General features: G+C 46.6%; 1 protein-coding gene across 1 annotated transcript in view; it reads left to right on the forward strand.

The window, feature by feature from the left end:
- LOC144729102 (disco-interacting protein 2 homolog C-like) overlaps nucleotides 1-23,127 on the forward strand; it is a 98,898-nt gene that overhangs the window by 32,498 nt on the left and 43,273 nt on the right. The window contains exons 6-18 of the mRNA XM_078609030.1: nucleotides 4,729-4,857; nucleotides 6,917-7,033; nucleotides 10,140-10,337; nucleotides 11,000-11,091; nucleotides 12,596-12,706; nucleotides 13,894-14,017; nucleotides 14,498-14,607; nucleotides 16,796-16,898; nucleotides 18,005-18,069; nucleotides 18,826-18,919; nucleotides 19,620-19,739; nucleotides 20,944-21,058; nucleotides 22,159-22,307. Coding sequence (XP_078465156.1) covers nucleotides 4,729-4,857; nucleotides 6,917-7,033; nucleotides 10,140-10,337; nucleotides 11,000-11,091; nucleotides 12,596-12,706; nucleotides 13,894-14,017; nucleotides 14,498-14,607; nucleotides 16,796-16,898; nucleotides 18,005-18,069; nucleotides 18,826-18,919; nucleotides 19,620-19,739; nucleotides 20,944-21,058; nucleotides 22,159-22,307 — 1,527 coding nt within the window. The remainder of the gene's footprint in view (nucleotides 1-4,728; nucleotides 4,858-6,916; nucleotides 7,034-10,139; nucleotides 10,338-10,999; nucleotides 11,092-12,595; nucleotides 12,707-13,893; nucleotides 14,018-14,497; nucleotides 14,608-16,795; nucleotides 16,899-18,004; nucleotides 18,070-18,825; nucleotides 18,920-19,619; nucleotides 19,740-20,943; nucleotides 21,059-22,158; nucleotides 22,308-23,127) is intronic.

Consider the following 23,127-nt stretch of genomic DNA (forward strand, 5'->3'; position numbering starts at 1 on the left):
ATAGACAGAGCATAGTACTTTTGTAACTTATGGGTCCGTGTCCTCTTCTTGGTTCTTTCGGTAAAGTCGCGTAGAAGGGAAGTAATAATAATCGGGGAGACAGCGTCTCCCCGACAGACCTGGTCTTCACCTGAGGACGGCTGCTTGCGTTGTGGCATAAACGTCGTGAGAATATTTTATGATGTTTTATTTTTATTATTTTATTACTTCCCTTCTACGTGACTTTACCGAAAGAACCAAGAAGATGAATCCCTGCAGTCACGAAAGCTTTAAATCGAAATTTAGGTCCGTGTCCTGTTCAATTCTCTACAATAATAATGGTCATGTATCAGTCTCCTGCTGGATAAAGGCCTTTGCATGCTGTGTTCATCATGGCAGTTCTTCGTTCATACTTCACCATGCTGGTCAGTGCAACTGGTCCAGGATCGGTTCAGAATATGCGCTGTTAATGTCAGCGGTGGCCTGGAAGTGAACTCCGGTTCGCAGGTTTGTAGTGCAGTGCCCGACATCACTGCACCACTTGCCCTTCCCCAATTGTCTCTAAATACACATGAACAAAATAGAGGAGTATTCCTTTTCCCAAGTCCAGCGAATAACAATGCGGAATGTTTTCGTAAAAAATTCCGTTGCAATATGCTTTGGATTTATGTTGCATCTACGGGCAACCACATCTCAAGACTGTACAAAAGCAGTGTAACATGTGCGGGGAGCAAGTAGGAATATATATATATACACTTAACGTATACATAGTATTTTGTAAGCTATGACACGGTCATCGGCAGGGGAGAAGATAAAAGTCTTGAGCCTGAACAGGTGAAGTGAGTTGATAATAAAAAAAAAAATGAAGTCTCCGTTCCATTGCTCCTCGCCCACAAATGCATTTGAAGCACACGGACGGGCGCAAAATGATTCTCTGCCTCTGAATTTTCCAAGTGCCCGGCGTCTGTTTGTCACCAGATTGGCGCTTTGCGCACCCACCCCCCCAAATCAATTTCCTAATCGGATCCGAGGTGTACAGTGTTTCGCTTAGCCTGCTTGCCATATGTAACCCCAATTGACGCCCGTCAGCACAGTGAACCGTGTAAACACTGCTCTCGGGTTAAAGATTCTAATGCGCCAGCTTTAGGAGGCATCGATGCTCTCAATGCAGGCGAGATTAGCGGCAGCCTACGTGCTCCGCACGTGCACTTGCGTGTGTGTTGAATGTGCGTGCCGCACCTGCTGTATGCGGGCGCGTGCATGCAAATGTACGTGCGTGTAGTGTAGCGCTTGGCACGCTGCGCTACGAACCCGGCCACCCGAGTTCGATTCACGCTCACGGCCAACACCAGTGACAATTATCTGGACCAGTCCTGGGCCTCCTCTAGGTCGACTCAGCCTGGGGAGACAAAAATGGCCGGGCGTGGTGCCTGTCACCCACCCGTCGTGTGCCGTGCTGGTTTTCATAGGTGTGCTGCTCACTAACATCACTTCCCCCAACAGTCTGTTAAGGATATACAGGGGACTTTGTTATCAAGGAGTGTAATGGATGTGTTAGTTATTACCTATAAAGTCCAACGTGGCACACGAGGGGGGTAGTGTGGTCACCGCTACGCCCAGACCGCCTTTTCTTTGCCCATTGCGAGTTTGTTGACCCACCACACCAGGTACGGTTTGGCCGAGTCTTCTATTTGAGGTTGTGTGCGTTTGTGGCTGTAGGTTTATGTGTTCCATGGCCATTGTAAACTTTGTACTTGACCACTAATCAAGGTACAGCACAGCTTTTAACTTCACGGTAAACCATAGGCACGTATTGATGCGCGTATTGATCGGCGCGCTCGGGGATGCGTACATTAGATTCTGGGAGTGAGGACGTGTTCGCTACTCTGCGTCCGTCCGCTAGTCACTTAGTTTGTCTTAGCAGTGAGCCTTTCCCCTCAGGGTCTCGGTTCTTGATGCTGCAAATGATATCGCTCGTGTTGCACTTAGGCGAAATGGAGGGGGTTAAACTTTACGAGCGAGACGGAACATTCGAGACAAAAAAAATCCAAGCGAGGTGAAAAATGTACCGATTGTTCAATGTAATTGTAACGGTTAATTTATTATTAGATGTATAAAATGTATAATTTTTATAACAAGCATCTCACTGTTGCCATACTCATTGTAATATACAGCGAACCTATCTGTATTGGGCATTTGTGTGCACAAACACGTGGTAAGTTGGAGTAAATAAGAAAATATGTTGCGGTCATTGGCAGGTAATTGAATGAGACTTCCAATTACCCGCCTCAATAACTCTAATTGCCTGCGATGTGGTTCTCTTCCAATTATCCGTGAAATTTGTGTAATCACGATAGCCTCCTCCTGACTTTAGCAACATAATTGGTGTCCCTGTGTTCGTGTATACACCAGTCGCGTTTGTTTTTAAGTGTGCCTCTGGGGAGGAAAGGCATTTGTGGGATAGGACTGATACGACTGTATCCCAGTGACACAGGTTCGATTTGTCATTGGCATATTAATTATGGTTCTTTCGGTAAAGTCACTTAGAAGGGAAACAATAAAATAATAAAAATAGAAAACAATATTGTTTTTTTTTGTTTCCCTTCTACGTGACTTTACCGAAAGAACCAAGAATATGAATCCCTGCAGTCACGAAAGCTTTAAATGGAAATATTAAATATGGTTATCTGAACCTTATGCGTTTCACATAAACACCACATATAAACCCATCTATTCGTGGAAACAATGCTGGTTTGTTATCTGCGTTTAGCACTGAATGTACATCTCGATGTACGTCTGAGATTTGGTGGTGTCCTGCGGTTTATCAATAATCCGGATTTATCTGCTCACCTCCAGACCGCTGTGGTCAGGTCTCAATTAATCCGGATCAGTCCCCAATTATATACACATGGGATGACATTGTTAGTTTTTTATAACCAGAAATAACTTAAAAAATGTTCCTTGCTTTTTTTGTTGCTTCATCGTTTATCGATAAGTTAAAAATGCCTATCCGAAGACAGGAAATGTCAGCCATAATCGAGGTTTTTGGGTGAGATTGCGTAAATATGAATGTGTCGTTAAACCGGCCACCACCCCACACAGCCAGTTAGTAAGGTTTGTCACGTAAATAAACCATGCCAATTTGTTACTAGTTCAGCACACCGGTGTGTTGGAGAGTAACCCCACAACATTTACAATTCGAATACGACGTTTCGCCAGTAATTACAACTAGAATCATTGGCCGGACAGCCAGAGTTGTGGAGAAATCCTCCTCTTAAATAGAGGGATAAATGGGATGTCGTGACTTGTGAGCCATACAGATGCGAATCTAACCCAAAAACTTCTCGTGGATTACTTTGGTCGCGAAAGCCTACGTGTTAAACAGGAAATGTCAGCGAGAGTGGACGTGAATTCATTAAAGAGGAAATATTAATCTGCCAAATGACTTAAAAGTCCGGAGCAACCCTAAAGGGCTGCGTTGAATTTGGAGAAGTTGATTAACTGCATTTCAAGTAGAGTTGCAACTCTTTGCCTCCCACCCCTTCCCCCCGGAAAATCAATGGATTGCTGTGGCTCACGGTCATCGTTGGTTTCAAGAACCATTTATTTTACATTACGGCAAGTGTGGTTTCCACTAATGGCCACAGCGATCACGTGAACCCATATTTGTGTGAATATGCGCTCACGTGTAGACTCTCACGCGATGTTCAAAGCACGCATTGTGAGCTTCAGAGAATTGACTGGAATACAGTGATACGTTGTTGCATTTTTAATTTCGATATGTCTTCGAGGACAGTGCCATTCACAACTCGGAATCCTCTTTTCTTCTGCCAGATCTCGTGGTTATAAATTCGACACCTGACCCCCCCAAGGTCTACTTACATAATCTCCTTCGTCGGCTCGAGGTTTTCTTGTCTCAGCTCATGCATTCCCGGGTTATACATTCTTGCGATGGTTTTTTTTTTATTTCTCTAAGGGCTAAGGTTATCCAAACAGGTTCATTGTCCTTTAACTTTGCGCAAGCCATCCTGGTTAAAAATAAACCACACCAGTCAGCTATTGCTCGTCTATATATGAGCAGAAACTTGCATGCAAATGAAGAGACTAGACGGTGACACTTTCCTCTGCATCCTTTTAGGACACTTTGGGTCCGTTGCTGTCAACGAGCACCTGTTGAGGCCTAGGCAGCGCACGCAGGGGTGGTATGGTTAACACAATGCCTGGCCGCCTTTGTTTCCCCAGTGCTGATGTTTACACACACTGCACCAGAGGTACTCACTGAAGGGTGAAACAACCTTGGGGATGCTCAGGACCAGTTCTGTTATCACTTGCCACTTATGTTAGCCGTGGCTGGGGAATTTAACTCACGTGACCAGGTCTGTAATACGTTGTGATGACACTGCGCCACCACTCCCCGAACGCAAAGTTCCCCCAATATAGCCTTTTGCAGACTGTTGAGAAAAGTGCTGTTAGCGATGCAAAAAACAACCGTTAGAATATCTGCCAATTACCGCTAATTGATGGTGATGACACCTTATCGTCTGTGCCAGGCTAGGTATACTTTGAGGCAAGGTGAAGGATCGAAGGCTCGCTTGCAGTCGGTCACATACAGAACCAGGTGTTCCCGGTTAACTGACTGAGACGCCCGACAGATGGCACCACCGCCTGCACTGCGCACTGTGTCACACAGACGCGCGCGCACGTTAAATACACGGCCGGTGTATTTCTGCGTGTGTATCGTTGTTACAGAGAGCCCGTCCCCGCAGCCTGACATCACCAACAACCCCCCACGCACATTTCACATCGAGAGGCCGCAGGTGGTTCCTTTTCGAGAGCAGCAGAAGATTCAGAGCGAAGAGCGGACAGAGTCCGGGAACGGTGAGTGCTAGAGGACATCTTCCCCGCCCGTTTTACTTTCACCGTCACGCTGGATTTACGCGTCGTCAGTTGTGACCAAGCCACAATCGTCGAGTCGTTCCTTGGGGAGACCGGGAGGAGCCGTTGTTGATCGGCGTTTAATCGCCGGATTGGTGACGGCATTTAGTTGGAATTTCACACGTAACAGAGTGGGCCGCGTTGAAGGCTGCCATCTTCCAGTTCGCGATCATTAACTCGGGACGAGAGAGAGCATTTTGGGGTTTGTTTGTTTATCACAGGTGGATTCCTGGGATCCGAGTTGAGAATTAGAGCGGTTGCTGGCTCATTGCTATGATGCAGGCAGCAAGCACTGATTTAATTTCAGTGTTTTTTTTATTGAATTGGCGTCAACGATACTGCTTTTGGGGCTTCTCTGATTACTGGAACAAAGGTGGAACGATTGATGTGTTCGGTCAGCAAAAAATGGAAAGTGAATGCCTGTTGATGATGAATATAACATGTACATAAACATATATGGAACTCGTTTATTTAACATGTTTTCACAAATACGTGACATGGTTTTCTTTTTGTACGCATCCATAACATCCTAACCTCCTACTTGTGGGCATATAACTTATATCTACACCATGCGTACATGCGTGTACACATGTATGATTCCCGCACGTACAGATACATTCACTAGCACATTGTCTGTGCATTCAGACAGAGACTCAATCCACTGCTGGATGAGGGCCTTCCAATGCCATGCTGGTCACGCAGGTTTTTTTGGCCGTACTTTACCACGCTGGTTGGTTTTGGTTGGTGATAGTGGGGAGCAAATATGGATCAAAGTACAACCATTCATTTTGCGGCACTGCCCTCTGTTGAGAACATCACCCCACAGCAGCCTACAATACCTGTGTTGTGCGTAATCATTGCCCATCCAAGCCCTCATTCATCCTCAACCCTGCTTAGCGTCAACGATCTGAATAGATCGGGTGCGTTCCCAGTGATTTGGTCAAATGCACCTGCGCATACAACCACGCTTATGTCCTGTACGTTAATGGCAAACGCAAATATTAGTTATTCGGACATCAACAGGAGATGTTTGGTTTGAGTCATACCTGCGATCCAGTTGTGTTAATCTGGATCCTATTTCTGGCTGTTTCATGGTTCCACCTCCACAATAAACAATATCCTTACACAAAGGGAAGTAAATAGATTTTAACGAGACCGATTTAATCGAACTGCTCATGTAAGACGAGGTTAAAGCATTTTATCGTCTTAAAACGTGAATTGTCGCACACCTGAAGGAAGTTTTTTTTTATTGTTCAATGTTTTAGTCAAAGCGTCTGCTCCTAAACGCATTTTTATTATTTTACTTGTAACTGGCTTTGGTATTAATCTGCTTTCTATCAGGTTCAGTGTAGCACTGGTCTAAGAAATACCTGGGGAATTAAGTTGGTAAAAATGTCAAATTTGGATTCAGCACTCTCGAAATCTTTCAACTTTTTTCTAGGCTTGGGTTGAACTTTTTCCCCCCACAATTATTTGAGGTCCAAATGCAGATTTTGGATGATGATGTTACATTGCAATTTAGTACCCTACAAAACCTTGAGGTTAAACAAAAAAAAATTGCCCTCAAATATTTGTGGGCCAAAATCGGTAATTTAGCTTTTCAGATTGTAATAGGTATAAGTGTACACTCAACCATATTTGGGCCAAATTTCAGCTTTCCAGCCCATTTTTAGGCACCTAAATTTATTTTTTAATCATCAGCTTCATCAGCGACTCACTCACTCGTGGACTTTCAGTCTATATGTTAAAGTTAACGGTGCAGGGCTGCAGTTACGAGCTCACACCACTGCCGGCAGAAAGGCCTCCGCTAGAGGGTCCTCAAGAGGCGTGCCGCTGTAGAAGCTATTTGTCAGACTTCTTGGAAGAGGCGGGAGTGCCAACACTTTACCCCACCGCACCGCGAGAACTAACTTTTTACTTGCCATCTTTTTTTGATTGATAGAGCATGCAGATCCTAATTCACCATGTGCCACCCCCCATCCCCCCCGGTGTCTTCTTACAGGAGCTGTGAGCAACAGCCACGTGTCGTCCAAAATCCAGCAGCTCCTCAACACGTTGAAACGACCCAAACGGGTGCCGGTCAAGGAGCTCTACACCGACGATGAGGACATGCTGGAAGGTATTGGCGTGGCCGGCGCTTCGTACCCAAATGCAGTGCGACTCCCCTTACCGGAGGAGGGGGGGGGGCGTACCTTACGTTGGCATCCTGGCACGGGAATTTCCGCTTTGGCGACGCCTGTGGCCCTGCGTAGACTTGTTTGGGTGAAACTGCTCATACAGTGCTGCCTTTTGGCACCAGTGGGGGGGATGCATGGCTGTGGTCGTGACAGCCGAATGCGTTTAAACGTAATGCAGCTTGGTTTTTAACATAGCCTGACTGTCCAACCGCTAAGGCGTCCCCTCAACAGTGGCGCTAAAAATATTAGTTGTTTTTACTACATATGAAATATATTCTTGGTTCTTTCGGTAAAGCCACGTAGAAGGGAAACAATAAAATAATAAAATAAAATAAAGAATTTTCTTGCTGTGCTTTTCACACCTGATGACGATTGCTTGTGTTGCAATCGAAACGTCGTGAGAATTTTATTGTTTTATTTTTATTATTTTATTGTTTCCCTTATACGTGACTTTACCGAAAGAACCAAGACTATGAATCCCTGCAGTCATGAAAGCTTTAAATAAAAAAATACATATGAAATGTTGCCAACATTTCAACTGCACAGTTCCAACTGCTGTCTAATTATGATTTATTACAGTTGATACCTTTATTGACACTTGGTGGAAATGTTAGGTGGATTCGGGTTTTCCATGAACCTGCCAGGTTTCCATGCAGCTGTCTCTTACATTCCTGTATACATATATATAATGTAAATCACACAATGTAACCGGGATTGGCCCAACATCTCAGTGCTGAAAATGATATACGAATCATTCAATGAGGATTACACACACAGCAGCATCATCATCCTCGACTGCAAAAACTTGGCAAGACCCCTCTTGTAAAAAAAAGTCTTGAGATAGTGAGGCTTGCCTGGGTAAAAAAAAACGTAATAATTATATTATAATAATATAGTAATAGTCAGTAACATCCTCTCATCAATCCACTGCTGGGTGAAGGCCTCCACATTTTGTTGTTGGTCATGGTGGTTGTTTGTCCATGGGTAGGGGGTTATCGCTAATCTTAGCCATGGCCGGCATTCAAACTTCGTGTTCCTTAGCGCAGAGGCCAAACCGCTTAACCAATGCTTCCCCCAATACGTGACTGTTCCGTTCACGTGAAATGTAAATGATAAAATCTTTCACTTGCGATTCGCTGAACTCTCTTGCGAGTGTTAGAATTGACGTGAATTAATTTGATTAATCTATTACATGCCCAGTGGAAAACATGTAAATGTTTGGTGCTAGAGAGCTGGGGGAATTGGGCGGAGGGTGAACGGTGGGGTTGGGGGTGCCATGGTGGCAAGATGTTAACTACACAATGTTTAAATTTCGATTTAAAGCTTTCGTGACTGCAGGGATTCATCTTCTTGGTTCTTTCGGTAAAGTCACGTATATGACTTTGCGCTATAGTTTAATTAGCATATGTATGTCCCAATGGGCTCGCCTGTCTGTGCTATGGAAGCTATTGCTGTTGCAATTATCTACAGATTGTTTATATTATAGCTCTATCCATATCGCTGCGGTGGCGAGATGTTAACGACCTCGCCTGGTATACAGGAGGTTGTGGGTTCGATACCGACCCTGACGCCTGCTGTATATTTGGAGTTTGGATATTCTTCCCGTGGTCGTGTGAATTTTTCTCCGGGCCCTCTGCTTTTCCCCTCCACATTTAAAAGCAACACTTCTGTATATGTCCATACGATAAGCCACTTCATTGAGTTATCATTTGTAGCCAGGTCCCTTCTGAAAAAGAGCCTGATAAGAAAAAAGAGGGTTGGGTCGCACACCCAAGATGCTGAGTTCAAGCCCCCCCACACTGTACTGTGTTAAATAAAAACAATAAACCTCATACGTAAAGGGTCACACCAGGGTTTACAGACTGTGAAACTCTTTAAGCTGGCTCACTGGCTTGCAATCGGCGCCCGACTGTTATCTTGAGACCGCACCGCGCATCTGGCTGTGCGTCGCTTTATTCGACATTGCAGAAAATATTGAAATATTGCGCGGGCGGGCGTGCTGGCTGGCGAGCACTTGACCCCTCGTTGGGGAATTTTGGTTTCCTGTTTGCACGCGTACACAAGTGGAATGTGTTTCACAGCTCATTGCCCCAACCTGTGCTCATTCGGCGAGCCTGCCCGCGCCGCCGTGTGCAGATGTGAGCTGTGATTACAGAGTGGCGGCGCAGTTTACTTGGGGGGGGGGGGGGGTGGTTTATTGAGCTTGCTAAGCCAAAGCACCATCGCGTGCGCGCCTCTGTAGCCCTGCCAATGTTAACAGTCGCTGCACGCCTATTGCACCTCCCAACCTCAGCTGTGCGAGTTTTTTTTTTATAGCAGTGCCCACGTGAGATTCCATCTCATAAGCAACAACTGCCAGGCACAAAAGCAAACATCTACAATGTCAGTCAGATCAGTCTTAAGTGAGCCCCGAGCGAATGCAGGAACATGTGGTTTCATTTTGTGGTGCCGTTTTCTCCACGTGTTGAGATGGCCTAAACAAATCTATAGAAATTCATTTTAACTCGCTAATTAGTGCAATTTCATTGTTTCTCAAAATATCCTATCAGTTATCCAGCCAATTAATGAAGAAGAAACCGACTTAAATGGAATTGCAGATAAGTAGGTGAAAGAACTTGGCACGAAAGTGAGGGAACCCATTCTTTCTGTTGTGTTCATGGTGTATGCTAAGCAGCATTTGGCCTGGATAGCGCTCAGATGGGTGGCCACGATGTACAAAAACAGCTGCTCTCGGCTGCTGTGGGGCTACGTTCTCAGCAGAGGGCAGTGCAGTAAAATCCATTATTGTACTGTACTAAGCTCTAACGTCTATGTACCGCACCTTCTCAACTCACACTGACCGATGCCTTGAAGTATAGTAAACCTCATGACTGGAACGGTTTGGGGACACCCTCATCCAGCAGCGGAATGACAAAAGGGGCTGTTACGTGTACACATGTACGACGCAACATATTCAAGGAATTTAACCGATGAATGATGATGGTGGATATGACTGTTATAACTGCCCTTTGGCACGCGCTTCTTTTTTTTTTGCCTTCGACAACCCAGTTCCGGTCCAGGACCCGAACCGACCCCGGCCGGAGGGGGCGGAGATGATCCCGGTGCAAGGAGAGCCGCTCGGCGTGGTGAGCAACTGGCCGTCGGCGCTGGAGGCCGCTCTGCAACGATGGGGGATACAATCGGCCAAGGCGCCCTGTCTCACCGCCCTCGACACCAACGGGAAAGTGCTCAACACGCTCGCGTACGGTGCGTGAATTGCGGCGGTGGTAACGGTTCGCCCCCTCCCCCCACCAAACTATCGCCCCCGCCCCACCCCCAACGGTTTGATAAATTGTATGGATATAAGTTCAACATCTTTCGCGCACCGTACGTCGCAAACCGTGCTAATGGAAGGTGCGGCGGCAAGACGACAAACTAACACGCTGGACATGGGTTGCGATCCACGGGTGGACGTGGATCTCAGGACGAATCGGAACAAACACTGATGTCATTCGCAGACAGTAATTTTCATGACGGCTGATGTGTATGCAATTCGATTCAAGAATTGATGCTCTTCAAAGCTTTCCAACGAGCGTCGAAATTCGTTTATATACTATCTCTGTCTGTAATGGGGCAGGGGGCACGATAACTCTCATAAAGATGGCACGATAAGAACCAAACTCGTGTAAAGTTCATCTTCTTACTCTGTTCGGCTATTACCACATGCGAGAATTCGTCAACATTTGTTGCTTAATCCCCCACCTTCCGCATGGTCTCCGTCGTATAAACTTGCACACTGCTATTGGGGAGTCATGCGTGCGAATTGGCACGATCGTAGTGGGTACGCACAAGTTCTGCAATTTTTTTCTAAGCCATAGAAATGTGATCGTGTACTCGGTATGTTTCTGTTGTTGTTGCTTTGTTTACAGGAAAACTGTTCAGCAAAAGTCGTAAAATGGCCTTCACGCTTTTGAACAAGCTGGGCACCAAACAAGATCAGCTCCTGAAGCCCGGTGACAGGGTGAGACGCTTGAACAGCCCTTTACTGGAGATGGTTTATCTTATTTACACGTAACTGAGGGATCGACGGTGTCGCTGAGTCACAGTGACCGAGGCGACGGTATTAGTTGGGTATGCTATATCGTAATGCTTCAACGTGAGGGATCATGGGAAGGTTGCCACATCCTCCTCCCTCGAGCGTTTCAACGACGCCACGCCCAAAGCGGTTGTTAAGTGATTCACGATGCTCGATATTCAGGTTTGGCTTTCCGCAAAACAATCTAGCCGCCGGCCACCAGGAGAGGAGAAAGACTGGAGATGTTATTTCTGTGAAGTGAGTGTGACATTCGAAGTAATCCTCAATTTTTCTTCAAGCTCTCCGCTTGTATCCAATGTGAAGCGGGGTTGACACCACTCCACATTTAACTGTGTTTGTGCAAAGTTGAGTAGCATGGCCGTTATCCAGTCGGGTTTTTTTCTTTCTCTTTAGTGACTACCACTGGTATCTTGTGCTGTGATTCATGCATTGTGTTTACAGCCGCCTCCCAATTTTAACCTGCCTGTGATTGGACAGAATACAGCACGAGGAGCTGATTATAACGATCATACTCCGTACCTGTGCCATCAGCCTTTTGTTATGCTGCTACCGGATAAGTGCCTTCCAATGCTGTGTCGTCAGTGCTATTTGGCCTTAATTTACCATGGTGGTCAGTGCTGGTTGTTGAAGGTGGGAAGCATGGATATCTCTTCTTCCGTATGGCATTTTTGGGGATTGCAACAGATTACAAATTTATGTCGCTGATGTGTGCTTCAGATCGCCGTTGAATGATCCGATTGGGGGCAGTCGTTCACGAGATGTTGCACGGTGTGAGATGTCGCACCAGTCACAAACCGGACTGTGCCCCCCTGCTGCCCACAACATGTCCTCCACAGCAACCTATTTCACCTGTTAAAGAGCATCATGAATGGTATTTTTCCATCCAGGCACTGTCATTGCCAAAGCTGTTCAGCTTCTGAAATATGAACAGATCGGTACATTAATGGGCAATTTGGTGAAAGGCAATTTGTTGAAAGGCAACATTCAAAATCCGTTTATACGAGGTGCGTATAAATACTCACGTTGCTCATGAGTACGATACATTTTGTGGAAAGACATAACACGTCACTATCCATAACTTTATTGAACGAACAAAACTTATTTTTTATAAGTGAAACGAAACCTAACGTGTGTGTGTGGGGAGCGGTCGTGTAGCGGTTAGCTCCGTACCCGGTGACCCGAGTTCGATTCCTGCTCATGGCCAACACCAGTGACAATGATCTGAACCGGTCTTGGGCATCCCGTAGGTCGACTCAGCCTCAAATGAGTACCTGGTGTGGTATGTAAACATCACCACTGTAGAGACAAAGGCGGTCGGGCGGAGTGATGTCAGCCTTCATAGGTGCTAATCGTTAACAGCACTTGCCCCAACAGTCTGTTCAGGCTATATACGGGGGATCTTAGTCTTTGTCTTTGTGTGTCCGTGCAGGTTGCGCTCGTTTATCCCAACAGCGACCCCATCGCCTTCACGCTGGCGTTCTACGGCTGCCTCCTGGGCGGCCTGGTGCCCGTGCCCATTGAAGTGCCGCTCACAAACAAGGTAAAGCTTTGGTTACGATTAACATTGAGGCCATTGTGTGTCTGTATATTGAGCTTTCTTCCTCACCCATACGTAGCCAACCGTCCCAATCGGAGGTGCGGGGAAAAATGCAAAGCTGTCACCAACTCTTGTAGGGGGCGATATTGCTGCATTCTTTTTACTCAATTAAAATATCTTCAATTATGTATTTATTTGTTAATTGTCAAAGATGGACTGTGATGCCAGCATGCGTGGCCTCCTCTCTTTAAAATAATGTCACAGGATCTTCAACAACTGCAATTTAGTGGATGGGGATTATTGAATGTGAATACACCCACAGTTTTTACCATGGCAGTTATTTTAATTACTATTTGCTATAAATATTTTACCAGGTAAGACCCACTGAGCTATATAGCGACTTGGCCGAAAATGATGTCTCTAGGAAGTGGCTTATCATGTGGAAATTGATAGCAGCCAAATACTCTTAAAAGCATGTTTCTAAATGTGGAGGGAAAAACCGGTGGACCGGAGAAAAAAACACCTCCACGGGGAGAGAGGCACCCAAACTCTACATATACAGGGGTCAGGGTCGGGATCGAACCCACAACCTCCTGTATACTAGGCGGGGTCGTTAACATCTCGCCACCGCGGTGCCCCCAAGTTTCATGCTTCGAGCCCCACAGCTTCGTGCCAATGGGCTCGAAGCATCAACCTTGGCAACAAGCGGCAAACACGCGACCACTTGGCGGCAAACACCTGACCGATTGGCCGTGTCAGAGCTCTCTGACGTACACATTGCTCAGGATCTATTTAGGTCATCATCCTACAAACCATTGTAATTTTACGTTTGTGTTCGTCAATAAATGACGCCTATTTTTAGTTTGCTCAGCCATGTTTAGAGAGCAGTGATTGTAGAGTCCGCAGACTCAGCAGCCTGCTCGTTTCACCCTGCTAAACGTCCGCTCAATCGCTACAAAGTCACTTTCTCATCCATGATCTCCTGCTGAACAGCATCATTGACATTCCTGTCTCGCTGAAACTTGGCACACAACATCTGAGCTCCACTCCCTCTCTGAAGCTGTCACGCTCCTGGCGAATACACATGTTTCATTTATGATGTAGAGGCTTTTGGCACACTCTTTAACGCTCCGGGAAGGCTTTGGTGAGCTGGTAACCCTTGATAATTGCCCGCATTTCAATTCCGCCAGGACACGGGCTGCCAACAGATTGGGTTTCTGCTGGGCACCTGCGGCGTGACCGTGGCTCTGACCAGCGAGCTGTGCCACAAGGGGCTTCCCAAAACTCCTGCTGGTGACATTTTCCAGTTCAAAGGTCAGTGCCATTGCTTGTACCCCCCCCCCCCCCGTCGCGCAATGAACTCACCATGAGGAAGCTCGTTTGGGAGCTGACCCCGTAAACGGTCATGATGTGTCACCTGGCCACTGATGTGTATAGCAGTCAACCACTAGAAAATTACTCGCACATTGAAGGCCCCCCCAGCCCCCCCACTGATCGAAATTGTGGACTTTTGCTGGTGTTGCCTTGCTGTCCTGGATGTCCCTGGGACCCATTGGCCCTGGTGGCTCGGTTTCATCGTCTGAGGCTGTTCCACGGTGTTGCTGTCTCTCCTCTCTCCCAATGTTGGCCTGCCCCTGACCCCTCTTCTACCCTCATGTAGTTGTCTTCGTTTTCGTAAAGCGTCCAGAGACGTTGCTATAAGTAAAATGGAATTGTTTTTGTCGTTCGCGGCTCTCCCACTCATTGCGGTCGCGCTTTTTCTGCCCGCTCGTTCTCCCCCTCTCCCCTTGTCAGGCTGGCCCAAGCTGCACTGGTTCGTGACCGATTCCAAGAATCTCTCCAAGCCGTCCAAGGACTGGATGCCCCAGATGCGCGACGCCAATGACGACGTTGCCTACATCGAGGTGCACATGTCCTCACGGAGGACGGCGGTCGATCGGCTGCAGTCTCTCTGCGTCACCTCTTTGCGTTGTTGCGTTATTGTCTTAATGGCTGTCAAATTAGCTGCTTTCTCATTTTATTTTGTTTTGCAATTTACGTGTAAGTCATCAGTTTTTCTCCGGAACGGAACCGGAAGAAACAATAAAATAACCTTATCGGTACCGAGGCTTCCACAAGACCAATGCGGAGGGAGGGGCTTGCGGCACAGTCTGGCCCCAGCTATCGTAGAGTGCGGTCGTGTTGCTACAGTTGTCTGTGGTGAGTACAACAACATCTTTAAAAATAATGGCACTATTTCTTTCTCTAAATAAAATTAACGCTCGCCACTTGCGCGTTCCGAGATTCAGCGATGAACGGCACAAACCCTGCAACTTGCAGACTTCTCGGAATGGGAAAGGGTTAAAATGCAATGCAGCTACTTCTGCGTTGGCTCAGAACGGCGTTTAAATGTGAATGCATCTCAGGCAGTTGTACAAAAGTGGGGGGGGGGGGGGCGCACATTGGGAGGAGAAGTAATGAAATTAGTGACAAGGAAGACGGTGGAAAGAGTGTGGGGATGTGGTGTGAGAGGTAATTGGTGCAATGTGAGGAATAATTTGAACAGGGGGATGGAGTCAGCACTGTAATGGAGAAATGCACAAGAGGCCAATTAGAGTTTTTTTGCAATTACCTACAGCCATATCTCAAGGTGTATCTGTTGTATTGCAATTGTGAGTGCCGAGAGAGTCTTTGGAGTGTAGTAAAATGCTAGTAAGTGTGCTGCTATTACACTATGCTGCAACATCACGTGAACTGCTGTCATCCTCGCAGCGGCTTTTGGCGAGCCATCGAACGTAAATGGTCATTGCATCGTGTGCTTTCAGATGCGCTCTTGCGGCCGTCTGGAATGCTCTTCCGATATTAGGAAGCCACTGGAGCAATGCACATTTTAAATATAGATGGAAAACGTATTTCTTGAGAACTGCTTTTTGTGTTTAGTTTGTTTTCGTTCCCCCGAACCTGCGATTAGCACGGTTGGCTACGTATGGTTCGAAAGAAGTTGAACGTACATAAATACAAACCACCTGGGTTCTCAATGCCTGGTCATATACAAAACCAATGGCACTTTTATATATTAACAAGACAGTTGCTGTGAGCAAGTTTAATTTAATTTACAGTCTCTTGCCTGCAATTCTAGTGGTTGGCAGAGTTGCTTGTGGAAATGGAGGTTTTGAATGGTCGGATTTACACTTGCAATCATCTTATTTGGTAAACGAGTTACTGACAATTTTATCGGGCTGAACTCCTACTGGATTGTGATTAAATTTAATTTGGATAGTCATTTCCCCCTTAACCATTGGTAAATGTTATGGCCAGCTCTCCAGATAATCTGCGTTCCGGGTGCGTTACGCGTAAAAATTATGAGTTATGGATTAAATTTAAAATTAACGTGTAACGAAGAGGCAAATACAATTTTTACTGCATGACTTAAGTTCGCATAACAGATAAAGACTGACGCTAGCGCGGTCAAGGAATGGCCATATGATCCCCAGGGCCCATTAGGGGGCGTTTGGCAACGTGTACCACTAAACTACAGTACATACTTTGAGCTGGTCTCTCAGTTATTGTTTGTTTTTAGGTCAAGGCCTTTCACAGTAGTCTAAAGTAACATCGCAGTTAACGTTTAAGGCTCGAGCTAAAACTACACGCCGTAAGGTAGCATTTACGTTTGTAGATTATTTATGGAATTGCTTTTGGTTTCAGCTGGTGTTGATTGTGTCTCTTTTTACTCACATGGTGTGAAAATTGCTAAGTATATATGCCAGTCTGAAGCCTCCTCATGGAATATTAGACGGTAATGGCGCAGCCCTGCAATGATTTGCTCACCCCACTGCTGACGGATGGATCTCTGCGAGAGAGCGCTCCATAGAAATCCTCCAGTGGTTATAATTATTATAATTAATATTTTTCTCATGATGCATTTTCAGGAGCGTCCTGCTCACTTTTTTTTGGAGAGTGGGGGGGGGTTTGCAGTGATCCTTATGTATATTCCACAGTGAGTAATTCTCAGGTAATCTTTTAAACCTGGCCAAAAATAAATACGTGGTGGGGGAGAAAACGTGGCGGCTGGGCGTACGGTGCCTCGAGTAACGCTCACGAACGCTTCCGCAGTACAAGACAAGCAAGGACGGCAGCGTGATGGGCGTCGCTGTGAGCCGGGTGGCAATGCTGGCGCACTGCCACGGCCTGACGCAGGCGTGCGGATACACCGAGGGTAGGACCCCACCCTCCAACCACGTCCGCACCTACATGAACGCCTGCGTGCCCCCGCGTGTGTTTGTGTGATTTATGTTCGGGTGGAGCTGTGATGTTTGTGGTTGGCAAAGCTGCGCTGCGAACTCGGATGCCCGTCTTCGATTCCTGGTCATGAATGATAACAGTGGCGATTATCCAAACTGGTTCTGAGCCTTCACCTAGGCTGATTCGGTATCTTGTGTCGTGGGGAGACAAAGGGGGCCGGCTGTGGTATTGGCCACACATCACCCCGTCGTGCACTGTGCCAGGCAGTCATAGGTGCTTACACTTGTTCCTACAGTTTGTGTAGGCTATATGGAGGCTCTTTGTCAATGTCATTTATAATTTTCATCAGCTTATCGCGGAAAGCCACAGCTAGCATTGTGACTCGGCTTTCATGATAGTCATGTATTACGATATTTATGCCCCCTCTTGAAATATTTGCGAAATTCTGTTCTGCAAATCTGCTTCAATTATCTCTCAGTCCAGGATAACAGTTAACAACCACTCATCAAGACAATTACTACTCAACGGCTCAACGAGATACATGCCTCATGAATACAATAAGGACCACCGTCATCCCGGCGCCCATGATTATTTGCAATGCACTGACCAGGGTGCGCTCAAAGCCCAGAGCCAGCTCCCAATTTTTTATCAAAGTGGAACTCCATAATAGAGGTTTTTTTGGGGTAGATCGCATCAACATAAATGTGTCTTTCAACCCGCCACCACCCAACAGCCAATTGGAAAGGTTTTTTGCGTAAACAAAACGTGCCAATTAGTTACTAGTTCAGCACACCGGTGTGTTGGAGAGTAAATGCACAACATTTATAATTCGAGTACGGCGTTTCGCTAGTGATTACAACCAGCTTCATCAGGCGATAGCCAAATTTCTAAAGAATTCCTCCTGTGTCAGTCTTGAAGTGGAACTGCTTAACCTGCCGCTTGTCTGCGCACAGCTTTGTCACCCTTTTCCCCCCTGTATCTTGGTTGGCACGTGGCCAGGCTCGTGTGCCATCGGGGGGCAGGCTGGTGCGGTGTAAAGTGTGGTCCCCCCCCCCCCTTCTCGTGTTTCGCCCCGTGCAGGAGAAACTCTTGTCAATGTGTTGGATTTCAAGCGGGAGGCCGGGTTGTGGCACGGCATCCTCACGGTAAGGCTCGCGGTCGCGGCACGTGTGGGCTTGTCCTGTTTCGTTGCTCGCACTGAGGCTCGCTCGTTCGGACGGAATGTCCAGACGGTGGCCTTATGTGCCCGTGTGGTGCCCGATAACAGTGTTGGGCGTTGGGCTGCAGCTACTCGCACTTTGTGCGAAGCGCTCGTTCGTTGTCAACGTCTTTGCCCATCACTCCTTCTTTGCCACTGTTTGGGCGCTGTACCTCTGATTGGCACCTCCGATTAGCACGGTTGGTTACGTACGGTGCGAAAGCAGTTCAACGTACATAAATACCTACATATGTAAAATAAATCATGTTGGGATAGTGGGTATTACCTGTCCTTGTTTTGAGCAATGTGGCCTTACTGTAAATATTTGCCTGGCAGTAATCCAAATCTGTAACCTCTAACCCTCATTCCAGCCATAATCCTAACCTTCATGCCAACCTCAACTATAATTGCTGCGCAAATTTCTGAATCCCATGGTGTTTGGAGTGAGTTTCATTGAACGGCAGTTGCGTTGTTCGTGCGAGGTAAGGCGGCATACAGACCACAGAGTTGAGAACATTTTTTAAATAACCTGGCAGGGGTGGCTCTTCGGCGCACGTAGAACCCGTTTTACAGACGTGGCTTTTGGCTCCTACAGCTTAGCGTCAATCCACAGAGAAGCCCCCTTTTGTTGTTGCTGCCAGAGCAGTGCACAGTTTTTGATGAATGTTTGTTGTCCTCTGCCTCCTCCGCACCCTCCACGCAGGGCGTGATGAACATGATGCACATCGTGTGCGTGCCCTACACGCTCATGAAAGCCAACCCCCTGTCCTGGATACAGAAGATCCACGCCTTCAAGGGTTAGTTCACCTCCACTCGCTCTGTGCCATTTACCGCCGAGAGATTTCTTCGTCCGTGTTGGCAGTGGCTTGGAAGCTTGAGCTGTGGATACTCTTCTACCGACTTCATTTGTCGTTGAAAGTCAAGCGCCTTGCTGCTCAAGCAAACATTTGGGGGTAGCGCTTATCTCCAGTAAGACCCTGAGCCAAGAGTGGAGAATTCAACATTCCCACACTGAGGGCCAATATCTCCATCGGACAAACACTGTTGACTTCCTGCAAACCCGTACTCCCTTCATTGACTCCATTAAGATGGTTGGTTCACCCAACTGGGATTTGAACTCCATAACTTAACGACTGAGAGCCGCTTGCTCTGACCATGGCGCCACGTGACTCAACCATAAATTTCGTGATCATCATCACCATCATCAGCATCAACCATGATCTGTTCAATTGTGCACGAAGGCCTCCCCAAGCAAGCTTAATAAGTGTTTCAAAAAAACGGAGGCGATTTACTTTGGGCCTAATTTCAACCACTATCTGTCTGGATCAGTGACCCGGAAAACAAATGTTGGCACTCGGCACACTGCATCCTCTATATCTCTCGCTATGGCTGTGGCTACTAATCACATGCCACCTCCCGGCCTACTGCAGTCTACCAGTGGAAATGATTGTTAAGGCTGTACGGGTGATCTTTGTTTCTTTGTCTTTGCGTCTGCAGCAAAGTTGGCGTGCGTCAAGTCTCGGGACATGACCTGGGCTCTCATGGCCTTCAAGGAGCAGAAGGACCTAGCCCTTGGCTCGCTGAGGATGCTGGTGGTGACGGACGGCGCGTACCCATGTAAGGGAGGCATGCACGTGGTGCCACCTGAGCATCGGTCCCTTTTTTTTTCTCGATCCATTGTCGGGGAGGAGTGGACCAAAGGTCGCCGTGGTGTGCGTGGAAATAAAAATATTATTCACCCCTTTTCCACGATGCATTCTTTTGAAGCAGGGATATATTCTTCTTGTCTCATCTTTATGGATGTGGCACTTGTAGTTGATTAAACTTTTCCACTCGCCTTTGGTGTTTCTGTGAACACAGTGCACTTAATAAAATGTTTTATACTTTATTGTTATGCACGTTATTCGATACATGTACCATGAGTCTAAAATCACTTTTAATTGGGGAAAACTTTACAAACTTATATACTGTTGTTCTTGCATGTGTCTGGAGGAACGGTAGCGTAATTGTTTGTGCCTTGTTCTATAATAATGTTTTGTTTAATATTGTGGCATTCATGCACATTGCATCTCACAAATCACTGAGCAACCACAGACAAACTGGAAGGCAGCCATGCTATGAGTAAACAATTGCCCAAGCTTTGGAGTCCTCTATATATCAAGCTGTTTTCTGCCAATTAGTGTTTATATGATCTAGGCTTTTTGTGTTTGGTGGCTGTTCCATGGACATCAATAGCAAGTGGGGTCTATATCTGTACTACTAGGCCACTTTTAGGTTGACTTAGCATGATTTTATGTTATACTTATTATACTTGTTTAGCTAGGAAAGTAATTTACTAGCGTCCTGCCAAGTTGTCGCAGAAGGGGGCAATGGTTGGTATGCATATTCAAATGTTAATCAGGATTTTTTGACCATGCTTCACCATGCTGGTATTGTATGGGTAAAAATGTTAGATTTTTATGTTTAATTAACAGTGTGCCCCCATATCTGGTATCGTTTGTTAGTTCTTTGAGGCAAGGCATTGAGAAAGGTTACAGACTGGCAAAAATGGAGAGACTGATGCAGAACACATAGTAAAAGTGGCCTAAATATATCATACTGGTGTAGCCTTTACGTTCTGCACTCTAATCATAGCTATATATTTCCTCACATCTTTGAGCAAGACATTCAAATTGTGTGGTACACGCTGTTTTGTTTGTATGTTGATCTTCTTTCGTGCCGTGCGTAGCCAACCGTGCGAGACTGAATACCTCATGGAATCAGGCTATGTGCGTATCACTTCATTGCAGCGTCCGCACGCGCCGTGTGTTTATCATTGCAGGGTCCGTGGCGACTTGCGAGGCTTTCGTGAAGACGTTCCAAGGCAGGGGCCTGCGTCGTGAGGCCGTGTGCCCCTGTGCCTGCTCACCCGAGGCCCTCACTGTATCCATGCGCCGGTGAGCCGTGCTACTGCTCCCATTCCATGCCATAAATATCGGAACTATTTAATTGTAGCCACGGCTGTCACCGATTATTGATGTTCATGAATGTATAGTTACAGACGAAGCGTTTGACAGGTCTCCCATTTAGTTATGAAAGTTTCTAATTGACCTGTTTTCGAGAGAGTGTATCGTCACTTTCGTGCCGATATGTTGCACTTCACCGGCACCACCACTCGCGTTGTATTGTCAGTTTGCCTCCATGATTTTACTTCTCTCAAAACAGAGCCACTGGGCTGTTGTTATTCACAATCTCAGCGTGTGGCGTTTGACCATGATGTGCAAAAGCAAGTGTATTACACATGCCTGTTTGAAACCACAAACTCACTCGGCTGCTATGATGCTTAATGCATGTCTACTTAACGTGTTCTCTGGTATGGTGGAGTGGCAGATGTATATATAATGTATATATGAAGTTGGCTAGAATGGTTATTTGAGCATTGATGGACTTGTGATTTATGTGTATTGTCTTTTGATGGCATTCTAACCGCGAACACTTTACACTGCACTACAGTGCTGCACTACAGTACGTCTGTATGTATGTTGAACTCTTTTTGCACCGTACGTAGCTAACTGTGCTAATCAGAGTTGCAAGGGGAAGGACAGCAAACTAAACAGAAAAAGCAGTTCTAAAAAAATACATTTTCATTCTAGATTTAAACGTACATAGCTCCAGTGGCTTCCTAATATTGGAAGAGCGTTCCAGATGCCCGCAGAAGCGCATCTGAAAGCGTGCTGCGGTGCAGTGACCATCTTTGTTCGATGGCTATCCAAAAGGTAGCCTTATCACATTGGCCCAGGATCTGATCATTTCTGTAAAAATAAATTCCATGGCATGCACAACAGGTGCACGTTTGCACACGGTTTGTGTTTAATTTCCATTGAAATCTATTTTTTCCCCCCACCAAACAAACGCACATTCACGACAACCCAGTTTTTCGTCGGATACCTTCCACTTGCAATCGCTTGATCTCTCCGATCCCCCTGCAACTGCCGCGCTTGGGCAGAACTCTCTCTCTCCTTAGGGTGCAGTCGATAACCGCGCTGTTCGCCCACAGGCCCTTGACGGAGGGAGGCTCTGGGTTCCCTCCGCCCGCCCACTCCTCCCTTGTGCTTTACGGCCTGAGCTACGGCGTCATTCGCCCGGCGACGGACGTCTCGCAGTCCGCGCTCGCTCTGCAGGACGTTGGCAACGTCATGCCCGGAGGTGAGGCTCCCATCGGCTCTCCGAAGGCGATGGGAAATGTGCACACCGATTTGTGGAAAGTCAACAATGTGGGGGGGTGGGGGTCATTTGATCGGGGAAAAAACTTGGCCATTTGCCGTGGAAATGTGGAATTTCCACCGCTGGCTCTGGGTCGATAGAAGAGATTAGTGCTGCCCCATTTGCTTGATTGGAAAGGGAGATTCTTGGATTTTTATCTGGCAATCCAAATGCCAGGAACAAGCTCTTGTCGAGACAAACGTGTGTGGGAGCATCTTGGGGCCATCTGATACAAGAATGAAGCTGCTCCTGAGAAGGCGCTTGGAAAGTACAATCACAAGGTTGGACTGCGCTGCCATTTTCAACGCGTGATGTCACCGAGGTGTGACCGGTTTATATGCAAGCGATAAGCTATTGGAAATTGTTGGCATTTGCTCAAACGTTTGTAAACTGTGTCCTGCTGCTATTATTTATTCAGCGATAGACAACTGTGGACCGGTTTCATCCTCATCAGGACTCATCAGCGGAGTTTAGTCATGAGTGCGCACTGCTGCCAAGTACTTCCCAACTATGGGGCGTTCACCTGCTTGGCTAATGCCAGCAATATTCAAATCTGCAAATGATGCAAAAACCCTATCATAGGTGCAACATGAGGCATATTGTAATCTTCGGAAAAAATATCCTTACTCAACACATTCCCAAGAGACACTACTGTGCCCCTCTGACTGCACTAAATTGACATTGCCGTGTACAGTGCATTATGGGATTGCGTGGTGATGTGTCATTGGGGTTAAAGTGTCATGTTTCGTAGTAGCCACAATGA

The sequence above is a fragment of the Lampetra planeri genome, chromosome 31 (genome assembly GCF_965212315.1).
Source record: "Lampetra planeri chromosome 31, kcLamPlan1.2.h2, whole genome shotgun sequence".
In the NCBI taxonomy this organism is placed as follows: domain Eukaryota; kingdom Metazoa; phylum Chordata; class Hyperoartia; order Petromyzontiformes; family Petromyzontidae; genus Lampetra; species Lampetra planeri.